The sequence below is a fragment of the Schistocerca serialis genome, chromosome 11 (genome assembly GCF_023864345.2).
Source record: "Schistocerca serialis cubense isolate TAMUIC-IGC-003099 chromosome 11, iqSchSeri2.2, whole genome shotgun sequence".
In the NCBI taxonomy this organism is placed as follows: Eukaryota; Metazoa; Arthropoda; class Insecta; order Orthoptera; family Acrididae; genus Schistocerca; species Schistocerca serialis.
This window is the reverse complement of record NC_064648.1, coordinates 154,176,098-154,200,016: the sequence shown is the minus strand read 5'-3', so window position 1 is coordinate 154,200,016 and position 23,919 is coordinate 154,176,098. Positions and strand designations below refer to the sequence as shown.

Here is a 23,919-nt window from a genome sequence, read left to right as displayed (position 1 = left end):
TACTGCTTATTTGTCTGTGTTAACTGTCTATCAACCATTTGACAACTGCCATAATATCGTCAAACCGAAAAGTAAAATAAGCTGTGTGGCCAGGCTGCACACGAGCAATTACCTGCACTGCTGGAGCTGCTGGCGGCCAGGGCGCGCAGCGCTGGAGTCGCCGCAGTGGCGGCAGGTGCCGGCGCACTCTCCACTCCCTCTGCGCCCTCCGGCTCCTCCGCCTTCCTTTTCCTCCCCTTCTCCGGCATCGGGATTCCCTCCCGGACCATACTGGACTCGTCACTCGCTCCGTCTTCTGTGAGGGGAGCGGACAGCAGCCTGAGGGCCTTCTTCTTTTGCTTCTTCTCTGGCAACCTGAAACAGTCCATAGTATGACAGTCGGGGAAGCCCTGTTCGCAGAACACTTGGCACGAGTGAACTGGTCGCTCCTTAATAGTATTTGTGCCCGCAAAGAAAACTAATTTCCTATGAACTGCAATTTACACAACCAAAACAAGCAACACTAGTAATTCTAACTAGCAGACATTTCCTGCTTGTGTCTGTGTATGTGTGGATGGATATGTGTGTTTGTGGGAGTGTATACCCATCCTTCTTTCCCCCTAAGGTAAGTCTTTCCACTCCCGGGATTGGAATGACTCCTTACCCTCTCCCTTAAAACCCACATCCTTTCGTCTTTCCCTCTCTTCCCTCTTTCCTGACGAAGCAACCGTTGGTTGCGAAAGCTAGAATTTCGCGTGTATCTTTGTGTTTGTTTGTGTGTCTATCGACCTGCGAGCACTTTCATTCTGTAAGTCACATCATCTTTGTTTTTAGATATATTTTTCCCACGTGGAATGTTTCCCTCTATTATAAACCTGAATATCAACTTCGTACACAAGTTAAACTGCCCGTCATCTTAACTCTCGCAGTTCACTAATATCAGAAGCTGGCACTGGTAAGTTTTTGGTTTCAAGAGTGTCTGCAGAGATGTGGCGTGGCAGTGTATCGTGCTAGACTACTGCCTGACGGTACCAACAAGTGAATGGGGAAGCACTTTCACAGATTACTGTCCGTCGATCCTGAGGAAGTATCGGAGATGGACTACGAAGCGTGCGACGTCTTCAACAACTGCGAGTGGAATCCCTTGTAATCTTTAATGAACCACCTTGCATGTTCACTTAATGAAGGTTGGCAATTGCTCACTAGAGCTGTGGACCAACACATCCATCTGCAGTATTTGCTGTTATGAAGCTATGCTTCCATTCGAGATGTGATTTCTCTTACCTCATCTTTGCGGTCCTTGTCTGAGGTGTACATTGGTGGCAGTGGTATTGTTCTGCATCTGTTGCAAATGTTGGTTCTCTCAACTTTCTCAATAGAGTTTCATGAAAAAAATACCTTGTTTTCCCCCAAGGAGTCCATCTGAGTTCATGGAGCTTCTCCGTAATACTTGTGTGTTGACAGAACCTACCAGTAACAAATGTAACAGCAAGTGTTTGAATTGTTTCAATGTCTTCCCCTATCCAATCTCACAGGGATCCCAAAGACTGGAGCAGTAGTCGACAAATGGTCGCATGTGTTTTCTGTATGCTACGTCCTTAACAAATAAGCAACACATTCCTATAATTTTTCCAACACACCCCCAAGTCAACCACACGCCTTCCTTACAACTGACTATGTTCTCTTTCCATGACTATGTGCTCTTTCCATTTAATGTCACTCTGAGAGATGTGACAGATCAGTGCAGACCTCAAAAGAATGAGGACTTGGTCTAGGTGTGATGCCAAGGACTCAGCTACACAATAAATTCAAAACAAAAGAACATGTAACACAGACAATATTTTGTGAGCAACAACAAGCAGTATCGATCACTCACGGCACGGAACACAAACACGACTTAAACAGAGAGAACTAGACGTCTGGGGTTAGAGTATAGCTTACAAAATAAGGTGCCATCATCCCACACTGTTTAGTAGTCACCCTCACACAACACAGGTTGCCATGCCACACAGGCAGGCTCTGCATGGAATGCAAATGCCACCTATCCTTTCCTCTCTTCCCCTCCTCTTAGGCATCCCCTCAGCCTTCTCCTGACTTCATCCTGTGTTTTTCCTAGCTGTCCTCTTCTCATCCATTCTCTTCACACACCCTTACCTTTTTAATCTTTTTTACTCATACTTGTCTTATAGGGATTTTTCATATGTTATCCACTAAAGCCTACACCAAGCCAAATTCTCAAAAATTCCACTTCAGTTGCTTCCACATTATTTTCTTCCCTTTCCTTTGCGACCAAGGTATCTGCAGCGTACAACAGAATTGGTATACTGGGTCTAAATGATAACTGTTTACAACATGTGGAAGCGAGATGAACAATGTGACCTGGGATACTTGCAATCCATCGAGCCAGGAAATTGCCTCACATTGGACTACAAAAGCTGCCTCAACTACAGTGCTTCCACACTCCACAATTCATTTTTTTTCCTTGGTAAAACTGTCCTTCAATATTAAAAATTCTCCGTTGTTGAACTTACAAAACATAAAATTGATGTTTGTGTAGATATATTGTAATTTTTACAGCATAAAATTAAGAATTAACTATTTTGTTTCTCTAGCCTTCTCGTTGCAAGGACACTGTTCTTTTAAGGGTTAACACATTCAGCCTTATGTCCACACACCATATGGCTGCACTCGCATAGGCCTTGTGGATGGTGCCCATATCCTTCACTGGCACAGCTCTTCCATTCGCTGAAATGTGTTTTCCCACATGCTACATGATGGCTATAGAATAGCTGTAGGATTTCAAACATTTTCGACTAGATGCAGCAGGAGTCGATTTACAAGTGTGCCTTTACTGAATATGTTGCAAGAACATCAAACACTAGCTGTCAGAACTGTCAGGAAGAAAAGAAAGGGATTGTCAACAAGCCATCAAAACATGAAAGCTAAAGCAAAATACCTTCTTTTTTTTTTTTTTTTTTTTTTACAATGATGTCACCAAGAAAAGATCTCTCTAATGGTGTTTGTAAATAAAGTTATGAAGGACTTGCTAGCTGCACAATCACTGGAACCAAAACCAAGCACTCGATTAGATGGAAATTATGGTCACAAATTTTGAAAAAAGGTAAAAAAAACTCGCTGCCAACAAAGTATATGCCATGTGCTACTCCAAAGTCTTCTCAGACTAAGGAAATAGAATAGCAAGATGATAAGGAAACTAAGCACATAGTGGTATAAAGACTGCAGTGTTGGACTTCATATACCTCAGTGTTTTCAAAACTATCATTTGGAAGTAAATTGTATGTAAATTAGATGAAAACAATTTTTGTCATAAAATATGAAATAAATATGCATTTGTGAAGGTCTTTTTCTTGCATATTTCATAAACTATGAAGGTTGGAGTTTAAAATGATGCCAGATGTGTGCCTGTAAGATGCTTGACTATTGGATTGTTATTCTTTTAATTTGTCAGAAAACTGTCACCTACACAATCAAAGAGGAGAGGCAGCAGTGTTGAACGTGTTAGGTTCAGATCAAATTACAAACATAATTAGTTTCTGTATAACGTTTACAGAAGTCTCTTTTCTTTTATTACCCCTATGGCATTGTTTAAATTAATTATGCTAATGAAATAGCCAACTACAGTGGTAGTGTAAGAGTCTGAGAGAATACTGAAAATCCCATTCGGCAGGCACGTGCTATAGTTAAGGTGGCTTTTGTAGGCCAGTCCAAGTTTATATCCCAGCCTTACAGACGCAAGTGTCCCTTATCAAATCGTTCGTCTCAACTTCCCGTACATCACTGTTGTACACTGGAAACAATTATCTTTTTCCATCAAGTGTGGGCAACCTTTGGTGAGCCACTGTCCCGTTTCACATACTCACTCAGTCTCGTGGGCCACTTTGTCACGTGATGCGAAAGCAGTGCTCTTAGTGCATAAAGTCAAAACTGTAGCGTCCGTGATGTTCATGTTTGCAGGGTAACGTACTGATATGAATGGCACCCCTTTCCCAACACACCACATCAACAAATTATGACTCAAAACACGCATTTTTCAAAGTATGAGGCATATTCCAAAACTAAGGTCCGGTGACCGATATTAAACTGATGGCAGGGCAGAATGAAGTTTCACACATGCAGCGCTGTCTACTGACTCTTTAGGAAACTACTGCAGTGTCGGATTGATTCAGTAATTGTTTGCCAGTCACTGAGAGCAGATCGCGATGGCTGAGACAATGGTAGATCCCGCCAGTTGTGAAGTGCACAGTGTGATTAGATTTTTACCAGCAAAACGATCTTCAGCTGCTGAAATCCATCGTGAATAATAACCAATGTACGGACTTGAAACAATGAGTTCGAAAATGGTGTCACGAACTGTAAAATGGCCGCACAAATGTTTAGGCTGAACAGCAGAGTGTCAGGTCCAGTATTCGGACCATCATAGTCGATCAACTGATTGGTGATTGACAATTAGTGGTCTGTGTAATGAACTCCAAAATGTTGCTCAGAAACTGTGTGTGAGATGGTTCCAAAAACGCTCACTGATCAGCGCAGACAGAAAAGAATGCGTAGTGCACACCAGTTTTTGAAGTGCCATAGACAGATTGAGGTGATATGTTTTCTCACATTGTTATGGGCGATGAGACCTCAATATCATACACTGACATAGAATCGAAACAACAGTAGATGCAGTGGCACCATTCAAGTACATGCACAAAAAAAAAGAGTAATCTCCATTCTCGAATTGAAACATTATGGCTACTGTTTCTTGGGACAAAAAAGGCATCCTTTCGATCGATTTCATGGACCGTGGATCAGCAATTACAGCTGACATTTACTGTGAAATGCTAACCAAACTGACATGTGCAACCCAAAATCTATGTTGTGTGAAACCATTTCGATTTCATGGACCGTGGATCAGCAATTACAGCTGACATTTACTGTGAAATGCTAACCAAACTGACATGTGCAACCCAAAATCTATGTTGTGTGAAACCATCATCTGGCATAACATCACACCACTGCCAAAACTGAGGAGAAGACTCAAGGTTTTCAGTGGGAACTTTCTGAGCACCCTCAGTACAGTCTTGACATTGCACCAAGTGACTATTTCCTCTTCTTGCATTTGAAAAAGTGGCTGGGTGGACAACAATTTCAAAAAGATGATGAACTCGAGACTGGACTAACCGACTAGTTCAATTCCTAGCATTACTGAAAGTGTATAGATATGAATGACAATTATGCGGAAAAGTGAAATAGACATGTAGTAAAATATTTCTCTCAATAAAAATCTTTTCTCATGAGTTTATTTTTTTATGATCAAATGGACAATAGTTTTGGAGTACACCTTGAACATTCATTTTATGTTCATCTCATCTTCAGGTATTTACTTTTTTTTACATGTTGTGGGAACTGTTTCTTTGCTTACAAAGTTTTACAATAGCTGTCTTAAAAACTGCCATGCAAAATTCTGGAATGCTCTAGTAAAGAAACAATGTTCACAAAATGTACATAAACGTGAACTCTGAAGGTCAGATGCCAGGCATTTTGAAATGTCAAAGGAAAATAAATACCAGTAAAAGCAAATAGTTTCAGCTCATTCATTTTAAATTACTTTCAGTTTCAAGACCTGCAGGTTTCTAATACATCTACAACAGACAAGAATTATTTACTACTATTAATATGAGAAAGAAACTTGAGATGAGAAGAGAGCTGGCAAAAATATCTGAAAATGCGGCCCAGGCAGAGTACACTGCGTGCGCCTCTCATTGTCTCCCAGGAATTTCTTCTGTGGGCCGACTGAAACCAATGGCAGGCAGGACCCCTGCACCGCTCCCTCTTGTGGTTTACACCCTGTATAATATATTTGGTGTGTACAGGGTTATTCATAATATCTCCTGGTTTCCAGAAGATGACTGTGCAAAAACTAAGAGATATACATGAAAATGACACATATCAGTGGATAGAGTGTCTCTCCAAGTTTCAATTTGGAACAGTGCTGTGGTGCGCTTACAAACCACACCACTAGGGGATAAGTGTGACAGAATGTGCTTAGAGTGGAGTGACGCTCGCATTTTGTGTCCTCGATTTCGCTACATGTGAGTCACTTGTGACAGTTCAATAACTATTTTGTACCAAACATCATGCTAAAGCTCCAGTAGTAAAAAGAATCTGTGAGTGATACAACACATTCTACGAGATGGCTGCTTATGTGGTGCCGAGTAAACACACCAGCCGTGAACATTGGCAGAGAAGTAAAATTTAAAATTTTCCTGGTGAATTACACGTTTGAAGAGATTTTGGGATTGCACCCGGTCGTCATAAACTTCACTCCATGATATTTTCACTGGACACCTGTCAGTCATCTTCAGGTGAGCCTTTGAAGATTGATGAAAACGGTCTCCACTCCATCTTATATAGCACGCTGATAGTATTGCTGTGCGTGTGTCAGAATCACGGTGACAGAAGGACACCACCACCTGGGCAGCAGTGCCCTCATTGGTGAAACTGCAATGATCAGCTGTCTTCAGTGTTGCCACTCTCCGCAGTCATCAGAGTATTCTGGCGTCTTTGTCTGGAGCAAATCTCAGAGATGACGGGCATTATCCAGCAGGTATCCGCTGTCACACTCCATTAGATTTTCCGCAATGCATATTTCAACCGATTCTTTTATAATGGAGTCCCAGAAAAATGTTGCTGTGGCCAAAATTAATGTTTTGTCATACTCCATTGAATGTCCATTGGAGATACAATGTTCCGCAATTGCAGACTTGGCGCATGCGTGCGCGCGCGCGCGCGCACACACACACACACACACACACACACACACACACACACACACACACACACACACTGATTTGTACTTCCATTCTTCAGGTTGACATCCCAAACCACGAATGTGCTTAAAATCCTTGTATACAGGGCACATACAGTGTTGGATGCAGATAGTTTACTTAAAGAGCTTGCACATTTAAGGACAGTGTTCAGAGACAATGGATACTCAACCCAGCAAATTAACAGGGCATTCTCACCTAAAACCAAGAACCGGGAAGTGGATGAAGAGGAGAACGTGCTAGCAACGTCCCTATCTTTTCTTCCCTTTTTTGGAAATATTTCCTTCAAAACAGCAGGAATCCTTAGTAATTTTCAGGTAAAAGTAATTTTCCACTCACCATCTAAGATTTCAGATCTACTGGGATCAGAGAAGGATAACTTGTTATTGCGGAAGACGGGAATTTTCAAAATATCTTGCCAGTGTGGTACAGCCTATACAGGACAAACAACGTGCACAGTGGAAGAACGTTGCACAGAACAGAAACAATGCATTTGCCTTCTGCAACACAGCAAGTCTGCAATTGCGGAACATTATATCTCGAAAGGACATGCAATGGAGTATGACAAAACATAATTTCTGGCCACAGTACATCTTTTTGGGACCCCATTACAAAAAAATCCATTGAAATAAGCATCACGGAAAATCTAATGAACCGCGACAGCAGCTACTAGCTGGATAATGCGCGGAATTTGTCATCTCCGAGATTTGCTCCAGACAAAGACAGCAGAATACTATGATGACTGTGGTGAGTGGCAACACCAAAGATGGCTGGTCACTGCAGTTCCACCAGCGAGGGTGCTGCCGCATGGCGGTGTGGTCCCTCTGTCACCGTGACTACGACACATGTGGCGATACTATCAGCACTCTATATAAGACGGAGCGGAGGACATCTTCGTCAGTCTTCGATAGCTCACCTTAAGATAACTGTCAGGTGCCCAGTTGAAATATTACGGAGTGAAGTTTACGACGACCAGCTGCAATCCTGAAATCTCTTCAAACACTGGCAGAGAGGGTAGAGCATGTGCGAGAGTCATCCTTCGGGATCCTGACGAGATCGACAACACGTACGAGCAGAGAATTTAAAATACTGCAGTTAACTGTCCAGTGCATTTTACGCAAATGTCTGCGTGTAAAAGTGTACCGCCTGCAGGTCTTACGTGCACCAACTATTCTGGACAGTGAGCTCCATTCTGACTTCTGACAGAATTTGCAGCAGCTAATAGAGGCAGACATTTTCCACAGAAGGTGGCATTCAGTGATGAAATCTATTTCATGTATCTGAGAAGATGAATCACCATAATGTGGGTGTTTGGACAAACAATATCCACACAAGATTGTGGAACACATTTGTGATTCACTTACAGTTAACATCTTTTGTGCCACATCCTCTACAAAGGTTTGTGGACCGTTTTTCTTTGTGAAGAAAACTGCAACCGACTTCGTGTACCTGGACATGCTACAGCAATGGTTTACACCACAATTACAGCGAGACAGTGGAGACTTCTTTTTGCAGGAAGACAAAGCTCCACCACACCTTCTTTCAGATGTTTGCAATTACCTCAGTGCCAGACTGCCTCACACCGCATGATTTCTTCATGTTGGGTTATGTCAAAGATCACATGTTTTTGTCTCCAGTGTATGATACGCATACACTTGTCCAATCTTGAAGCATAGTGGATGATGATACAGCTCTAACTAATGTACGACATAATAAGCCTTTTGTTCTCATATTATTTTGCAACACTGACAAAGCGTATTCTCTCGCTGTGAGTTTATCGATTTATTTCTATGTTTGGGGACTCATATTTCTTATTTCACATTCATTTATCCTCCTTTATTTCTGAAAGTCTATGTCTCCATATTTTTTAGTCAGCAGGGTGAAAAACTGATGATTTTATGTGACAAATTATGTTTCCACTTACCAGGTATCAGCAGAGAATTTTGATCTTATCACCATATAAAACTGTAAAAAACCCATTATATTAGGTTGTTCCGTAAGTTTAGAGCATAAGTGTTTTGCTTGTTGGTATCCCAGTTGCTACGGGGTTATTTATCAATTGTCATTTTTTATTTGTAGTTCACTGTCGCTATTTGAGTTTACTTATTGCCATTTTGTGATCTGGATAGAGTGAGTGGAGCAGTGGACACTAGAAAATGGAGTGCCAAGTGGAGAAATCAAAACATTTCCAGCATATTCTTCTGTTTGTGTTCAATGGAGGGGTGACAGAAGTAGAGGCAGAGTGTGTGGAGACAATGCCATTTGACAGAGCACGGCAAGAAAATGGTTTTCTCATTGTAAGCAGTATTGTTTTGACAATAGTGACCCTCCACATTCAGGAAGGTCTTCAAGGTTTGGTGAAGATCATTTAAACGCATTAATCCACAATTATCCGTGTCAGCGCACTCAAAAACTGCCAAATTTGATGAACTGTTATCATTCCACCATTGTGCAACATTTGCACACAATGGGAAAGGTTTAAATACTAGGTGTATGGGTACTGCGTGCTCTAAGTCAAAATCACAGAAATCAGTGGGTGGCCATATGTGCATCTCTGCTTGCTTGTCATCAACTGGCTCATGAACAACACCAACCATTCCCCTCCTGTATCGTTACTGGTGACGAGAAATGGTGTCTTATCTTGTAACCACAAAAGGGAACTGTATCTAACAACAAGAAAGAGTAATGACCCAGAAACAGCCAAATATTATAAAAACTACTGTGCTACATTACGAAAGGTTATTAAAAAGTCCAGAAGCATGTGCATCATGTCTGAGATTAATACCTCTGATAACAAAGTAAACAAAAATTTGGATTATTATTACAAGGGAGACAGGGAAATTGAGAGTACAGGATGACGGCATTACCATCAAAGTGAATGGAAACTTGACAAACAAGAAGCAGGAAGTCGAAAACATTTTGAATAATCATTTTTTAAATGTTGTAGAGAAAATAGGCTCTAAATGTTCATTAGAAGAAGCAAGGCAGTTAATGGAAGAGGCCTTACCCACACCATTTGATACACTTGATATTCCACCCACCTCTCCTTCTGAAATTAGGAAGATGATAAACTCACATGGAATTGATGGCATTTCCAGCAGGATAATAAAAGCTTCTTCCCAAGAAATAAATGGGATTCTTAGCCACATATGTAATAGCTCTCTGAAGCAGGGTATTTTCCCAGATAGACTGAAGTATGCCATTGTTAAACCACTGCATAAAAAAGGGGATACATCTGATGTCAACAACTACCGCCGAATCTCTCTTCTGACTGCCTTACCCAAAATTCTTGAAAAAGTAATGTATTGTACAGTAGCTTCACACCTTTGTAAAAATAAAGTTTTAATAAAATGTCAGTTTGGTTTAAGGAAAGGTTCTTCAACGGAAAATGCTATATATACTTTCACTAATGAAATATTAAATGCTCTGAGTAACTGGAAGTCGCCTGTTGGGATTTTTTGTGATCTCTCAAAGGCTTTTGATTGTGTAAATCACGGAATACTTCTAGCTAAGCTCGAGTACTGTGGTATGAATGAGACAGTGCTTAAATGGTTTAAATCATACCTAACTGGAAGAGTGCAGGAAGTTGAAATAAGCAGTTCACATAATAAGCAAAAAAAACTGATGATTTCTCAAACTGAGGAACAATCAAGAATGGAGTGCCACAAGGTTCGGTCTTGGGTCCTCTGCTGTTCTTAATATATATTAATGACTTGCCATTCTATATTCACGAAGATGCAAAGCTGGTATTTTTTGCCAATGATACAAGTATAGGCATCACACCCAACAAACAACTGGTGAAATTGTAAATGACGTTTTTCAAAAAATCATTAAGTGGTTCTCTGCCAATGGGGTCTCATTAAACTTTGACCAAACACAGTACATACAGTTCCACACAGCAAATGGAATGACACCATTAATAAATATAGACTTCAATCAGAAATCGGTAGTTATGGTAGAATATTCAAAATTTCAAGGTGTATGCACTTATGACGGGTTGAACCGGAAAAAACACACTGAAGATCTGCTGAAACATTTGAGTTCAGCTATTTATGCTATTAGGGTCATTGCAAATTTTGGCGATATACATCTCAGTAAATTAGCTTACCACGCTTATTTTCACTCTCTGCTTTCGTATGGCAGCATATTCTGGGGTAAGTCATCACTGAGTAAAAGAGTGTTCATTGCACAAAAGCGTGTAATCAGAGTAATTGCTGCAGCTCATCCAAGATCATCCTGCACACACTTCTTTAAAGAGCTAGAGATCTTCACTGTAGCCTCACAATATATATATATTTTCACTTATGAAATTTGTTATTAACAATCCGAACAAATTCAAAAGTAATAGCAGTTTACATGGCTACAACACTACGAGAAAGGATAATCTTCACTACTCAAGGTTAAATCTAACTTTGGCTCAGAAGGGGGTAAATTATGCTGCCACAAAAGTCTTTGGTCACTTACCTAATAGCATCAAAAGTCTGACAGATAGCCATATAGCATTTAAAAGGAAATTAAAATAATTTCTTAATGGCAACTCCTTCTACTCATTAGATGAATTTTTGGATATAGTAAGTGGGCAATTTCCCCAACCCCCACAAAAAAAAAAAAAAAAAAAAAAAAAAAAAAAAAAAAAAAAAAAAAAAAAAAAAAAAGAGTAAGTGTCATGTAATATTTTGTGTAATGTAATATCTTGTATGGACACCTTTTATTAACCTGACACGTTCCATATCATTACGAAGTGTCATATTCATGATCTATGGAACAAGTACTAATCTAATCTAATGCCAACATAAGGAAAATAAAGGAACAGTTGAGTCAAAACAAAATAGCAACTTCTGTTATCAAGACCTGTGTGTATCCACAAATGATAATGTTATGCATCTACATCTACATCCATACCCCGCATGCCACCTGGCAGTGTGTGGTGCAGGCTACTTTGAGTACCTCTATCAGTTCTCCCTTGTATTCCAGTCTCGTATCATTCGTGGAAAGAAAGATTGTCGGTATGCCTCTGTGTGGGCTCTAATCTCTCTGATATTATTCTCATGGTCTCTTTGCGAGGTATACATAGGAGGGAGTAATATACTGCTTGACTCCTCAGTGAAGGTATGTTCTCAAAACTTCGACAAAAGCCCGTACCGAGCTACTGAGCGTCTCTCCTGCAGAGTCTTCCACTGGAGTTTATCTATCATCTTCGTAACACTTTCACAATTACCAAATGATCCTGTAAAAAAGTGCGCTCCTCTCCATTGGATCTTCTCTATCTCCTCTATCAACCCTATCTGGTGAGCAATATTCAAGCAGTGGGCGAACAAGTGCACTGTAACCTACTTCCTTTGTTTTCGGATTGCATTTCCTTAGGACTCTTCCAATGAATCTCAGTCTGGCATCTGCTTTACCGACAATCAGCTTCTTTATTTGATCATTCCATTTTAAATCACTCCTAATGCCTACTCCCAGATAATTTATGGAATTACCTTTCTTTCTATGTATTCGCAGCACATTACACTTGTCTACATTGAGATTGAATTGCCATTCCCTGCACCATGCGTCAATTTGTTGCAGATCCTCCTGCATTTCAGTACAATTTTCCATTGTTACAACCTCTCGATATACCACAGCATCATCCGCAAAAAGCCTCAGTAAACTTCCGATGTTATCCGCAAGGTCATTTATATATATTGTGAATAGCAACGGTCCTACGGCACACCTGAAATCACTCTTACTTTGGAAGACTTCTCTCCATTGAGAATGACATGCTGCGTTCTGTTATCTAGGATCTCTTCAACCCAATCACACAATTGGTCTGATAGTCCATATGCTCTTACTTTGTTCATTAAACGACTGTGGGGAGCCGTATCAAACACCTTGCGGAAGTCGAGAAAGACGGCATCTACCTGGGAACCCGTGTCTATGGCCCTCTGAGTCTCGTGGACGAATAGCGCGAGATGGTTTCCACACGATCGTCTTTTTCGAAACCCGTGCTGATTCCTAAAGCGTAGATTTCTAGTCTCCAGAAAAGCCATTATACTCTAACATAATACGTGTTCCAAAATTCTACAACTGATCGACGTGAGAGATATATGTCTATAGTTCTGCACATCTGTTCGACGTCCCTTCTTGAAAACAGGGATGACCTGTGCCCTTATACAATCCTTTGGAATGCTATGCTCTTCTAGAGACCTACGGTACACCGCTGCAAGAAGGGGGGGCAAGTTCCTTCGTGTACTCTGTGTAAAATCGAACTGGTATCCCATCAGGTCCAGTGGCCTTTCCTCTTTTGAGCGATTTTAATTGTTTCTCTATCTGGTGGAACAACAACGGTGTGTTGTACTACGAATTACCTACCCGAGGTGTAACCATCACTGGTGACATTTATTGTCAACAACTGTGACGTCTTCCAGGCGCAATCTGAGAACAACAATTGGAAGACTGCGTGAAGTGATGCTACACCACAATAATGCCCACCCGCATTCTGCTACACTGACAAAAACCATTATATAGGAGTTGGGTTGGGAAGCCATTCCATGCCCACTGTATTCACTTGATCTTATGCTCGCAGATGTTCACTTTTTCCATTGTCTGTCAAACAACCTTCAAGGAACTTCATTTCTGGATGAAAATTGTGCTCTGAACATGCCTCTACACATTCTTCATCTCAAAACGACGTGACTTCTACAATCACATAATCAAGAAGTACCCCAGTGTTGGCAAACTGTTCTAAATATTGAACAAGAATATATTATTGATGACTAAAGTTTTTTTTTTATGTGTATCTGTTAAAAAAGTATGGAAAAATGCTACAAACTTAGGCACCAACTTGATAATATATTGTTTCTAAAATGAACTGATAATTCACAAATGTCCAGTTATTATTTGATGTAAACTATTGTACATATAAGCCATTTGTGAAAAATATAGACATGAATGATTCTCTATGGTCTGTAGATGTAAGACTGTTGCATCTATGGTTTATGTTACTCTTGCTGGAGGGAGTTGGAAGTGAGCTGTGTTGATGATCAGACATGGGAAGGCAAGACTGTAGCTTGTTTCCATTGCACCTACATGAAATATATTGTCAAAGTATGAAGAAACCTGAAAAATCATTTTGTGCTTATTCAAGAGTGAAGAGAATATATTTGACAGTGATTTTAACTGGTGTATCGTTTTAAAGAAATTTTATTTATACCTAGTTACACTATGCTGAGAACACGACAGAACTGTACGATTGACAATTTTGTCGGATGAAGGAATTACAAGTGAATAGTAAGCGGAAGACAAAGATTAACATACTGTTCTCAAACATTTTTGAGATCCAGGCAATTCTCAGCGAAATCGTATCCCATTTTATTTTTGGACAACAAGGAACAACTGCAGCAGCAAAAAACTTAACAGCAGTATTATTTTCAACTACTGATTTCCATTACATAGTGTATTAATGGAATACAGTTCTTTGTTTTTAAGTCACCCAGTAGATCTAGGATCCTTGCCCTGCAATTTCTTTTAATCGATCCTACATCTTATCTGCAAAGACAGAACTGTGACTGTTCTTTTATTGTTATAGTTATTAAACAATATTTTAATTGTAAGGTAGACAATATTTTAATTATATGGCAGTACAGGGTGGCTTTACAACTCCCACTCAATTTGACTCAGTATATGTAACGCAAGAGTTCAACTATCATAAAGACGTTTGCTGCATCATAAAGACGTTTGCTGTATCACAAATGGGGCTGGCATAGAGCACCTGTAACGCGAGTTAAAAACTCAAGGGATGCTCTTTCTAGTCATACATGTCTATTTTGTCTACGTGTCACAGTTTTTGGGCAGTCATCTGCCGAAACCCCGGAGGTACTAAAGAATCGCACAGTACACGTGGTTACATACTAAATATTTTGCGTCTCAAAGTCGAGTACGGGCCGGCAGCCACACTGCACAATTTAATACGTACAGTCAGAATGGCGGGACAGCTACTTACTGCACAGAGGCCGCCACGGTGTCCCAGTCGGCGGCGAGGACGGTGGCCAGCTGCGGCCGCACCACCTCCCGGAAGACGCCTTCCGCCTGCGCCAGTAGCTTGCGGTATTTGGCCAGCCGCCCCACCACGGGATGAGCCACCACGGGCGTGCGAAGGGCTTTCAGCAGCAGGTAGAACGACACGTTGCTGCAGTAGCTGTGAACCACAAAGGGCAGAGCCTTCAGTAACATCTACATCTACATCGACACGGTTACTCTGCAATTCACACTTAAGTGCCTGGCAGAGGGTTCATCGAACCATTTTCATACTACTTCTCTACCATTCCACTCTCGAATGGCGCGTGGGAAAAAGGAACACCTAAATTTTCCATTCGTGATCCGGTTTCTCTTATTTTACTGTGATGATCATTTCTCCCCATGTAGGGGGGTGTCAACAAAATATTTTCGCATTCTGACGAGAAAGTTGGTGATTGAAATTTTGTAAAGTGATCTCGCCGCGTATCATATCAGTAATACTCTCACCCCTATTGCACGATAACACAAAATGTGCTGCCCTTCTTTGCACTTTTTCGATGTCCTCCATCAATCCTACCCAGTAAGGAACCCATACTGCGCAGCATTAATCCAGCAGAGGACGGACAAGTGTAATGTAGGCTGTCTCTTTAGTGGGTCTGTCACATCTTCTAAGCGTTCTGCCAAAAAAGCACAGTCTTTGTTTCCCCTTCCCCACAATATTACCTATGTGGTATTTCCAATTTAAGTTGCTCGTAATTGTAATTCCTAGGTATTTAGTCGAATTGACAGCCCTTAGATTTATGTGATTTATCGTATACCTAAAATTTATCAGATTTCTTTTAGTACCCATGTGGATGATCTTGCACTTTTCTTTGTTTAGTGCCAATTGCCACTTTTCACACCACACAGAAATTCTCTCTAGATCATTTTGTAATTGGAATTGATCATCCGATGATTTTATTAGACGGTAAATTACAGCATCATCTGCAAACTAAGGGGGCTGCTCAGATTATCACCTAGATCATTTATGTAAATCAGGAAAAGCAGAGGGCCTATGACACTTCCTTGCAGAATGCCAGATATCACTTCTGTTCTACTCAACGATTTACCATCCATCACTATGAACTGTGACCTCTGAGAGGAAATCACGAATCCAGTCACACAACTGAGAGGATATGCAACATGCACGCAATTTGATTAACAGTCGCTTGTGATAAACGGTATCAGAAGCCTTCCGGAAATCGAGGAATATGGAATCGATCTGAGACCCCTTGTCGACAGCACTCACTACTTCATGGGAATAAAGACCTAGCTGTGTTGCACAAGAACGATATTTTTAGAATCTGTGTTGGTTATGTATCAATAAGTCATTTTCTTCAAAGTGATTCATAATGTTTGAGTACAGTATATGCTCCAAAATCCTACTGAAAACTGAGGTCAGTGATATGGGTCTGTAACTCAATGGGTTACTCCTATTTTCTTTCTTGAATATTGGTGTGGTACTTTCCAGTCCTTAGGAACAGACAGGTAAGACACGTAACCACAGTAGCTGTGGACTGCACAGAGTGGGCGGCGCCGTTCCTTTAACTGCACAACTTCCCGACAGTCAGGTCAGCTTGTGGGAACTCGGCACAGTGGTAATGCCTCGGCAGACAGTGTTACACGACGGCTTTTCGGCAACTGGGAACCCCACGGACTTGCCACCTTCAATTCTCTTCGTGCTTATAGGATCTGAACACTGTTACCTGGACACTAAAACATTACATACGATAATTATTTATTAAGTAACCTGGAAACTTGGTTCAGTCAAAATGGCTTAAGGCTAAACATTTCAAAAACCCACATCATGAGTTTTAAAACCAAACATTCGAAAACTGAAGAAATCTGTGTCACTAACAACAATAAAAAAATGGAAGAAATTGACTCTGTCAGGTTCCTGGCAATAAACTTACACAGAACTTTGAGTTGGAATTCTCATATAGAATAGCTAGCAAATAAATTAAACTGCCTTGCATTTGCAATGGAAATTTTAGCCTGTGCCACTGATATGGCCACCAGGAAAATTGCATATAATAGCTACTTTGAATCGGTTATTCGATATGCAATAATTTTTGGGGGAAACTTGGGAAATGTTACACGAATTTTTAAGTTGCAAGAAAGAATGATTTGCAACATGTGCTCTGCACAGCTGAGGGCATCATGTTGACCATTATTTAAAGGTCTAAAAATGTTAACTGTCCCCTCTATACATCTTTGAGGTCGTCCTTTTCCTACGCAGCACAGCTAATCTAGTTAACTTTAAAAAAAAAAAAAAAAAAAAAAGAACCGTTTAGAACACTCATATGACACAAGACATAAAGAGAACTTTATGCTCATCTCTCATCGCTTAAAACTGCGTGCTCAGACTCCTCAGTATATAGCCGTGAAAATTCACAACACAATAAAAGGGTGTGACATAATGAATATGAAGATAAATATTTTAAAAAGCAAGTTACGTGATTTTCTAATTGAATGAAGCTGCTACTCTGTGGAAGATTGCATGAAGGATGAAGTTCCTAAAATGGAATAAAAATTTATGATAGTTATAGTAGATGTAAATACTGTAAGTTTGACAAATTGTGAGTAAGTTAACGCTCTACAAAGTCTTATTGTAAGTGTGACAAAATTTTAAATAAGCAAATTGTAACCTTGACATGTGTCCTGTACATCAGACATATGTTCTGAAATTGTGTACATTATGAGATAAATAAAACCCATTTTACATTAAAGGTGTCTATGCCTTGCCCTGAAACTGATTTCAAAACTGTATTTACAGAAATGTATTTCTGTTTTTTTTTATATGTAACAAAATACTATTGTAATTAAAGTAGCAATGATATCATTTGGCCAGAGACATTTTGCTAAGAGAGCCAAGCAGAGATGAACAATATATATAATCAGTAAAGAAACAAGCAATGATTACTCACATAATTATTTTGAGCAGCCTGTGGTTACCTCTGTATAAAGTTAAATATGAGATATTTACTTGAAATGCATAAGTCAACTTTATTTAGAAAAGCACACCTTATTGATTCTTGTGATGACAACAATTACTGTGTAGGAATATTTGGTTGGTTGGTTTGTGGGATTGAAGGGACCAGACTGCTACGGTCATTGGTCCCTTTTTCCAAAACTTCAAACACCCACACAGAATAAAAACGAACAATGGATATGACAACAGACGACACAGGACAAGAAAGACGCAGACAGATACCAGACAAAAGGAATTAAAATCACACAGAGTGTGACAGTGGTTGGCCAACCACCTAAAAAAAAAAAAAAAAAAAAAAAAAAAAACAGAGTAAAATCGTAGGCCAAAGGCCAGACTCAAAACAAACAAATGACACTCAGATTAAGTGATAAAAACCCCGGCCCGAATAAAACGCAAAACTAAGCCTGCCATGGCAGTGTCATCTGTTAAAAGGGCAGGGAGCGTATCAGGCAGCGCAAACGTCTGCCTGAGCACAGCAAAAGGGGACACTCCAACAAAATGTGGTCCACCGTCAAAGCAGATCCGCAGCGACATAGAGGTGGGTCCTCGCGGTGCAATAAGTGGCCGTGCGTCATCCGGGTGTGGCCAACGCGCAGCCGGCAGAGGACAACAGACTCCTAGCGAGAGACCTGCAAGGAGGAGCGCCACGCACCGGTAGCCTTCTCGGTGGCCCGAAGTTTGTCGGGTGAAGGCAGGGTGCGCCATTCTTCACCCCAGGTGCAAAGTACCCTCTGCCGCAAAACTGACCCGAGGTCACTCTCCGAAAGCCCAATCGATAAGGTTGGTGCACCGACAGCCTGTTTGGCCAGCATGTCAACACGTTCATTGCCTGGGATGCCGACATGACCAGGGTCCACACAAAGACCACAGAGTGGCCACAACGGGCGAGAGTGTGGAGGGACTCCTGGATAGCCATCACCAGACAAGAGTGAGGGAAACACTGGTCCATAGCTCGTAAACAGCTCAGGGAGTCACTACAGATAACGAAGGACTCACCTGAGCAGGTGCGGATATACTCTAGGGCACGAAAGATGGCGACCAGCTCTGCAGTGACAACGCTGCAGCCAGCCGGCAATGAGTGTTGTTTGTAATGGTCCCCTAGAGTGTAAGCATAACCGACACGACCAGTAACCATCGAACCGTCAGTGTAGACAACGCCAGAGCCCTGATACGTGTCAAAGATGGAAAGAAAGCGGCGGCGGAAGGCCTCAGGAGGGACCGAGTCCTTCGAGCCCTGTGCCGATTCGAGCCGAAGGCATGGGCGGGGCACACACTACGGGGGTGTACGCAGAGAGGCCCGGAAAAGAGTTGGAAGAGGGAAAACCTCAAGCCCGGAGAGAAGCTCTCTGACGCGAACTGCGATCGTACAACCCGACCGGGACCGACGTTCTGGGAGATGGGCGACAGACTCAGGGAACAGGAGATGATAATTGGGATGCCCAGGCAAGCTACAAACGCATGTAGCATAAGCGGCAAGTAAACGTTGGCGCCGTAACCGCAGTGGGGGGACACCTGCCTCCACAAGGATGCTGTTCACAGGGTTTGTCTGGAAAGCTCCAGTGGCAAGTCGGATCCCGCTGTGGAGGATAGAGTCCAGCACCTACAATGCAGAAGGGGATGCTGAACCATAATCCAGGCTCCCATAATCCAGGCGGGAGTGAATTAATTCCTGGTAGAGCCGTAAGAGGGTAGATCGATCGGCACCCCAGCAGGTGTGGCTCAAGCAACGCAGAGCATTAAGATGCCGCAAACAAATCTGTTTGAGCTGCCGAATATGAGGGAGCCAAGTCAATCGGGCATCAAAATCCACACCCAAAACCGATGTGTCGCCACCACAGCAAGAGGTTCACTGTCAAGATAAAGCCGCGGCTCAGGGTGAACAGTGCGTCGTTGGCAGAAATGCATAACGCAGGTCTCGGCAACCGAAAACTGGAAACCATGCGCTACAGCCCAAGACTGTGCCTTGCGGATAGTGCCCTGCAGCTGACGATCAGCAGCTGCAATGCCAATGGAGCTACAGTAGAGGCAGAAGTCGTCACCATACAAGGAAGCTGAGACAGACTTTCCCACCGCCGCAGGGAGCCCATTAATTGCAATTAAAAACAGGCAGACACTTAAGACAGATCCCTGTGGTACCCCATTCTCCTGAACTCGGGGGGAACTATGGGAGGCCGCAACTTGCACGCGGAAGGTACGATGCGACAGAAAATTTTGTACAAAAATCGGCAGCGGACCCCAAAGACCCCAACCACAAAGCGTAGAGAGGATGTCAAAAAAGACAGTGAAGAGGTGCTGACGGTGGGCAAAGGCCGTATGAATGGCAGACTCCAGGCTCACCAGATTATCGGCGGCAGAGCGGCCCTTACAGAACCCACCCTGAGACGGCGCCAGAAGGCCCCGAGACTCGAGTACCCAACTCAACTGCCGGCTCACCGTGCGTTCGAGCAACTTGCAAAGAACATTGGTGAGGCTAATCGGACGGTAGCTGTCCACCTCCAGTGGGTTCTTGCCAGGTTTCAAAACGGGGATTACGATGCTTTCCCTCCATTGTGACAGAAATTCACCCTCGACCCAGATACAGTTGTAAAGGTCAAGGAGGCGTCGCTGGCAGTCCACTGAGAGGTGTTTCAGCATCTGACAGTGGATGCGATCTGGCCCGGGAGCCATATCAGGGCAAGTGGCTAGGGCACTGTGGAATTCCCACTCACTGAACTGAACATTGTAGGATTCAGGACGGTAAGTGTGAAATGAAAGACTCCGACGTTCCAACTGCTCTTTCACAGAGCGGAAGACCAGTGGGTAATTCGCACAAGTAGAACTGTGAGTAAAATGGTCTGCTAAGCGGTTTGCAATTATGTCGGAGTCAGTACAAACTGCTCCATTCAGTGAGAGTGCGTGGACGTTGACAGGGGTCCGATAGCTATAGAGTCACCTGATCTCAGCCCAAACCTGCGATGGAGAGATATGGAGGCCAATGGTGGAGACATACCTTTCCCAGCACTCCTGATTGTGTTGGCGAATGATGCGGCGGACCCGCGCACGGAGGCGTTTAAAGGCGATGAGATTTTCTAATGAGGAATGCCGCTTGTGACGCCCGCCGGCGATCTTTAATCACCTCGGCGATCTCAGACGACCACCAAGGCATAGTCCTCCGCCGAGGGGACCCAGAAGAACGGGGAACGGCAGATTCTGCGGCAGTAACGGTGCCGGTGGTGACCGAGTCAACCACCGCATCTATGGCTTCATTGGAAAGAGGCTCAATAGTGGAAATGGAGGAGAACAAGTCCCAGTCAGCCTTATTCATAGCCCATCTGCTAGGGCGCCCAGAAGAGTGACGCTGTGGCAGCGACGGAAAGATCGGAAAGTGGTCACTACCACAGAGGTCGTCATGCACACTCCATTCGACAGACGGTAAAGGGCTAGGGCTGCAGATCGAAAGGTCGATGGCTGAGTACGTGCCGTGAACCACAGTGAAATGTGTGAAGGCACCGTCATTTAAAATGGAAAGATTGAGCTGTGCCAACACTTTCTCAGTGACAGTGTCTCTGCCTCTTGCCACCAGTCCACCCCACAAAGGGTTATTGATGTTGAAGTCGCCCAGTAACAGGAAAGGTAGCGGCAATTGGGCTATCAGTGCAGCCAGGACATGCTGCGGGACATCACCATCCAGTGGAAGATAAAGGCTGCAGACAGTAACAGCCTGTGGTGTCCACACCCAAACAGCGACAGCCTCTAAAGGTGTCTGCAGAGGGACAGCCTCGCTGTGAAGGGAGTGAAGGACGTAGATGCAGACGCCACCAGATACCCTCTCGTAAGCTGCCCGGTTCTGATAATAACCCCAATAGCCACGGAGGGCGGGGGTTCGCATCGCCGGAAACCGTGTTTCTTGAAGAGCAGTGCAGAAGAAAGGGTGAAGGCTGAGAAGTTGTCGGAGCTCAGTTAGGTGGTGGAAGAAACCGCTGCAGTTCCACTGGAGGATGACACTGTCCACGGCCGAGGAAGGTGTGAAGGGACCGAGGAGGCAAATTACGTCGCTGGGTCACCTGCTGCCACCGATCGAGTACCGACAGGAGTGACGTCCGTCACGTCCGAGGAACCGGCGAGATCGACGTCCTCAGCGGACGCAAGAATCTCCACCTCATCCTCAGACGCAGAGCTCGTAGGTAGCAGTGGAGTAGGTGCCACTGCAGGTTCCTCGGCCTTAGAGGTCTTCAATTTCGCTTTCTCGCGCTGTTCCTTTGGTAGCCCTTGCCGGGAGGGCTCTGTCGAGTCAGTCTCCGGGACCGAAGAGGATCGCGGAGCTCGACGACCAGTGACCTGTGGCTTCTTCAGCCACTGGTGGGTGTCTGCTGTGCAGCTGGTAGGAACCTGGGAAGGGAGTGACCCAAGGGAGCCATTCCTAGAGAGAGAAACCGAAGAAGACTTACACTTCTCCGGCTTAGAAGTGGAGACCAGTGTCCCCAGTGGTTGAGGGGGTGCTGCTCCCGAGGTAGGTGGTGCGGGAGCAACAGAGAGAGCAGTGGCCCCCACCGTCAAGGGGCTCTGAGAGCTGACAGTATGTGGCACAGCTACGGGAACTGTAGCAGGAGTGACAGTGGCGGCATAAGATGACGTCATGCGTACTGGATGAAGTTGTTCAAATTTCCACTTAGCCTCAGTGTAGGTCAGTCGGTCCAGGGTCTCATATTCCATCATTTTCGTTTCCTTCTGTAGAATCTTACAGTCCGGCGAGCAAGGGAGAGGGTGCTCTCCGCAGTTGGCACAGATGGGAGGTGGGGCACACGGAGTATCAGGATGGGGTGTGTAGTAACCAAAACCAACTGCGGGAACGCCTCGGGCTGCAGATCGGAGCGGCGGTGGAGCACGCACCACCGGGTAAACACAAGGACGATTCGGACGACAGACCAACGACAACCGACTATGACAGACACAACAAGGAAGAGATAAACAGCGGAGGCTGGTAGAAACCACAACACCAAACACCAACAGTAAATCCACTTGGAACCAGAGCCAGGCAAATGTCAACAACGAGCAACGACCAGAACGCAGTACAGCCGAGATAGAGAAGCAATCCAGAGTGAGTACCAGACTGACTGGACTAGGGCAGAGCAGGTCCCTATATACGAAACCGGAGGGAGCGGCTATTGGTCGCGGTCTGCACGTAGTGTGGAGGTGGTGCCCTCACTGCGCGAGAGCTGCTGCGCTGAAGAGCCGCCGCGGACGCGGAGTCCTCTATGGGCTGGCCACGTCCATTTGTTCTGGAGCGTGTTCGACTTCCACGGTGGGAGGTACTAAGAGGATGGATGACCACAATCACGACATATGAGGCCGGAAGCACAGCGAGAAGACATATGACCCAACTTCCGACACTTGAAGCACCGCATTGGGGGAGGGATATACGGCTTGACATCACAGCGGTAGGCTGTCACATTGACCTTCTCAGGTAATGTGTCACCCTCGAAGGCCGAGATGAAGGCACCGGTGGCAACTTGATCATCCCTCCGACCCTGGTGGACACGCCAGACGAACTGGACACCTCGTCGCTCTAAGTTGGCGTGCAGCTGGGCATCGGACTGTAAAAGGAGATCCCTGTGGAAAATAATTCCCTGGACCATATTTAAGCTTTTATGTGGGGTGATAGTAACAGAAACATCCCCCAGCTTCTTACAAGCGAGCGAGGTTCGTGACTGGGCAGAGGATGCCGCTTTTATCGAGACTGGCCCTGACCGCATTTTGGACCAGCCCTCCACCTCCCCGAACTTGTCCTCTAAATGCTCTACACAGAACGGTGGCTTCACGGACACAAAGGATTCCCCGTCAGCTCCGGTACAGACGAGATACCGGGGCGAATACGTTTCGCTGTCATTCGTAGCCTTTCGTTCCTCCCACGGTGTGGCCAGGGAGAGGAACGATTTGGGACCATACACGTTAGCTCTAAAGTGAGCCCTCGAATGCTTAGAGACTGCTGGTGGCTGGCCACCAGCAAGAGAAGATGTGCCACGCTTCATTGCGTGTCATCCACCCTGATGCCATCTACTCCGACCAAGGGCCCTCCCCACGGGCGCCACCCAGTCACAGCAAAGG

The 23,919-nt window shown here is 43.8% G+C and overlaps 2 protein-coding genes across 2 annotated transcripts in view; one reads left to right on the top strand and one right to left on the bottom strand.

The window, feature by feature from the left end:
* The window catches only part of LOC126427096 (something about silencing protein 10), a 197,419-nt gene that overhangs the window by 30,411 nt on the left and 143,089 nt on the right, over positions 1-23,919 (bottom strand). Inside the window, exons 7-8 of the mRNA XM_050089299.1 lie at positions 14,791-14,985; positions 113-354 (exon numbers count right to left, since the gene is read on the bottom strand). Of these exons, the coding sequence (XP_049945256.1) occupies positions 113-354; positions 14,791-14,985 (437 nt within the window). The remainder of the gene's footprint in view (positions 1-112; positions 355-14,790; positions 14,986-23,919) is intronic.
* Positions 1-23,919, top strand: part of LOC126427094 (zinc finger protein ZFP2-like) — a 718,966-nt gene that overhangs the window by 582,715 nt on the left and 112,332 nt on the right. The window lies entirely within an intron of this gene.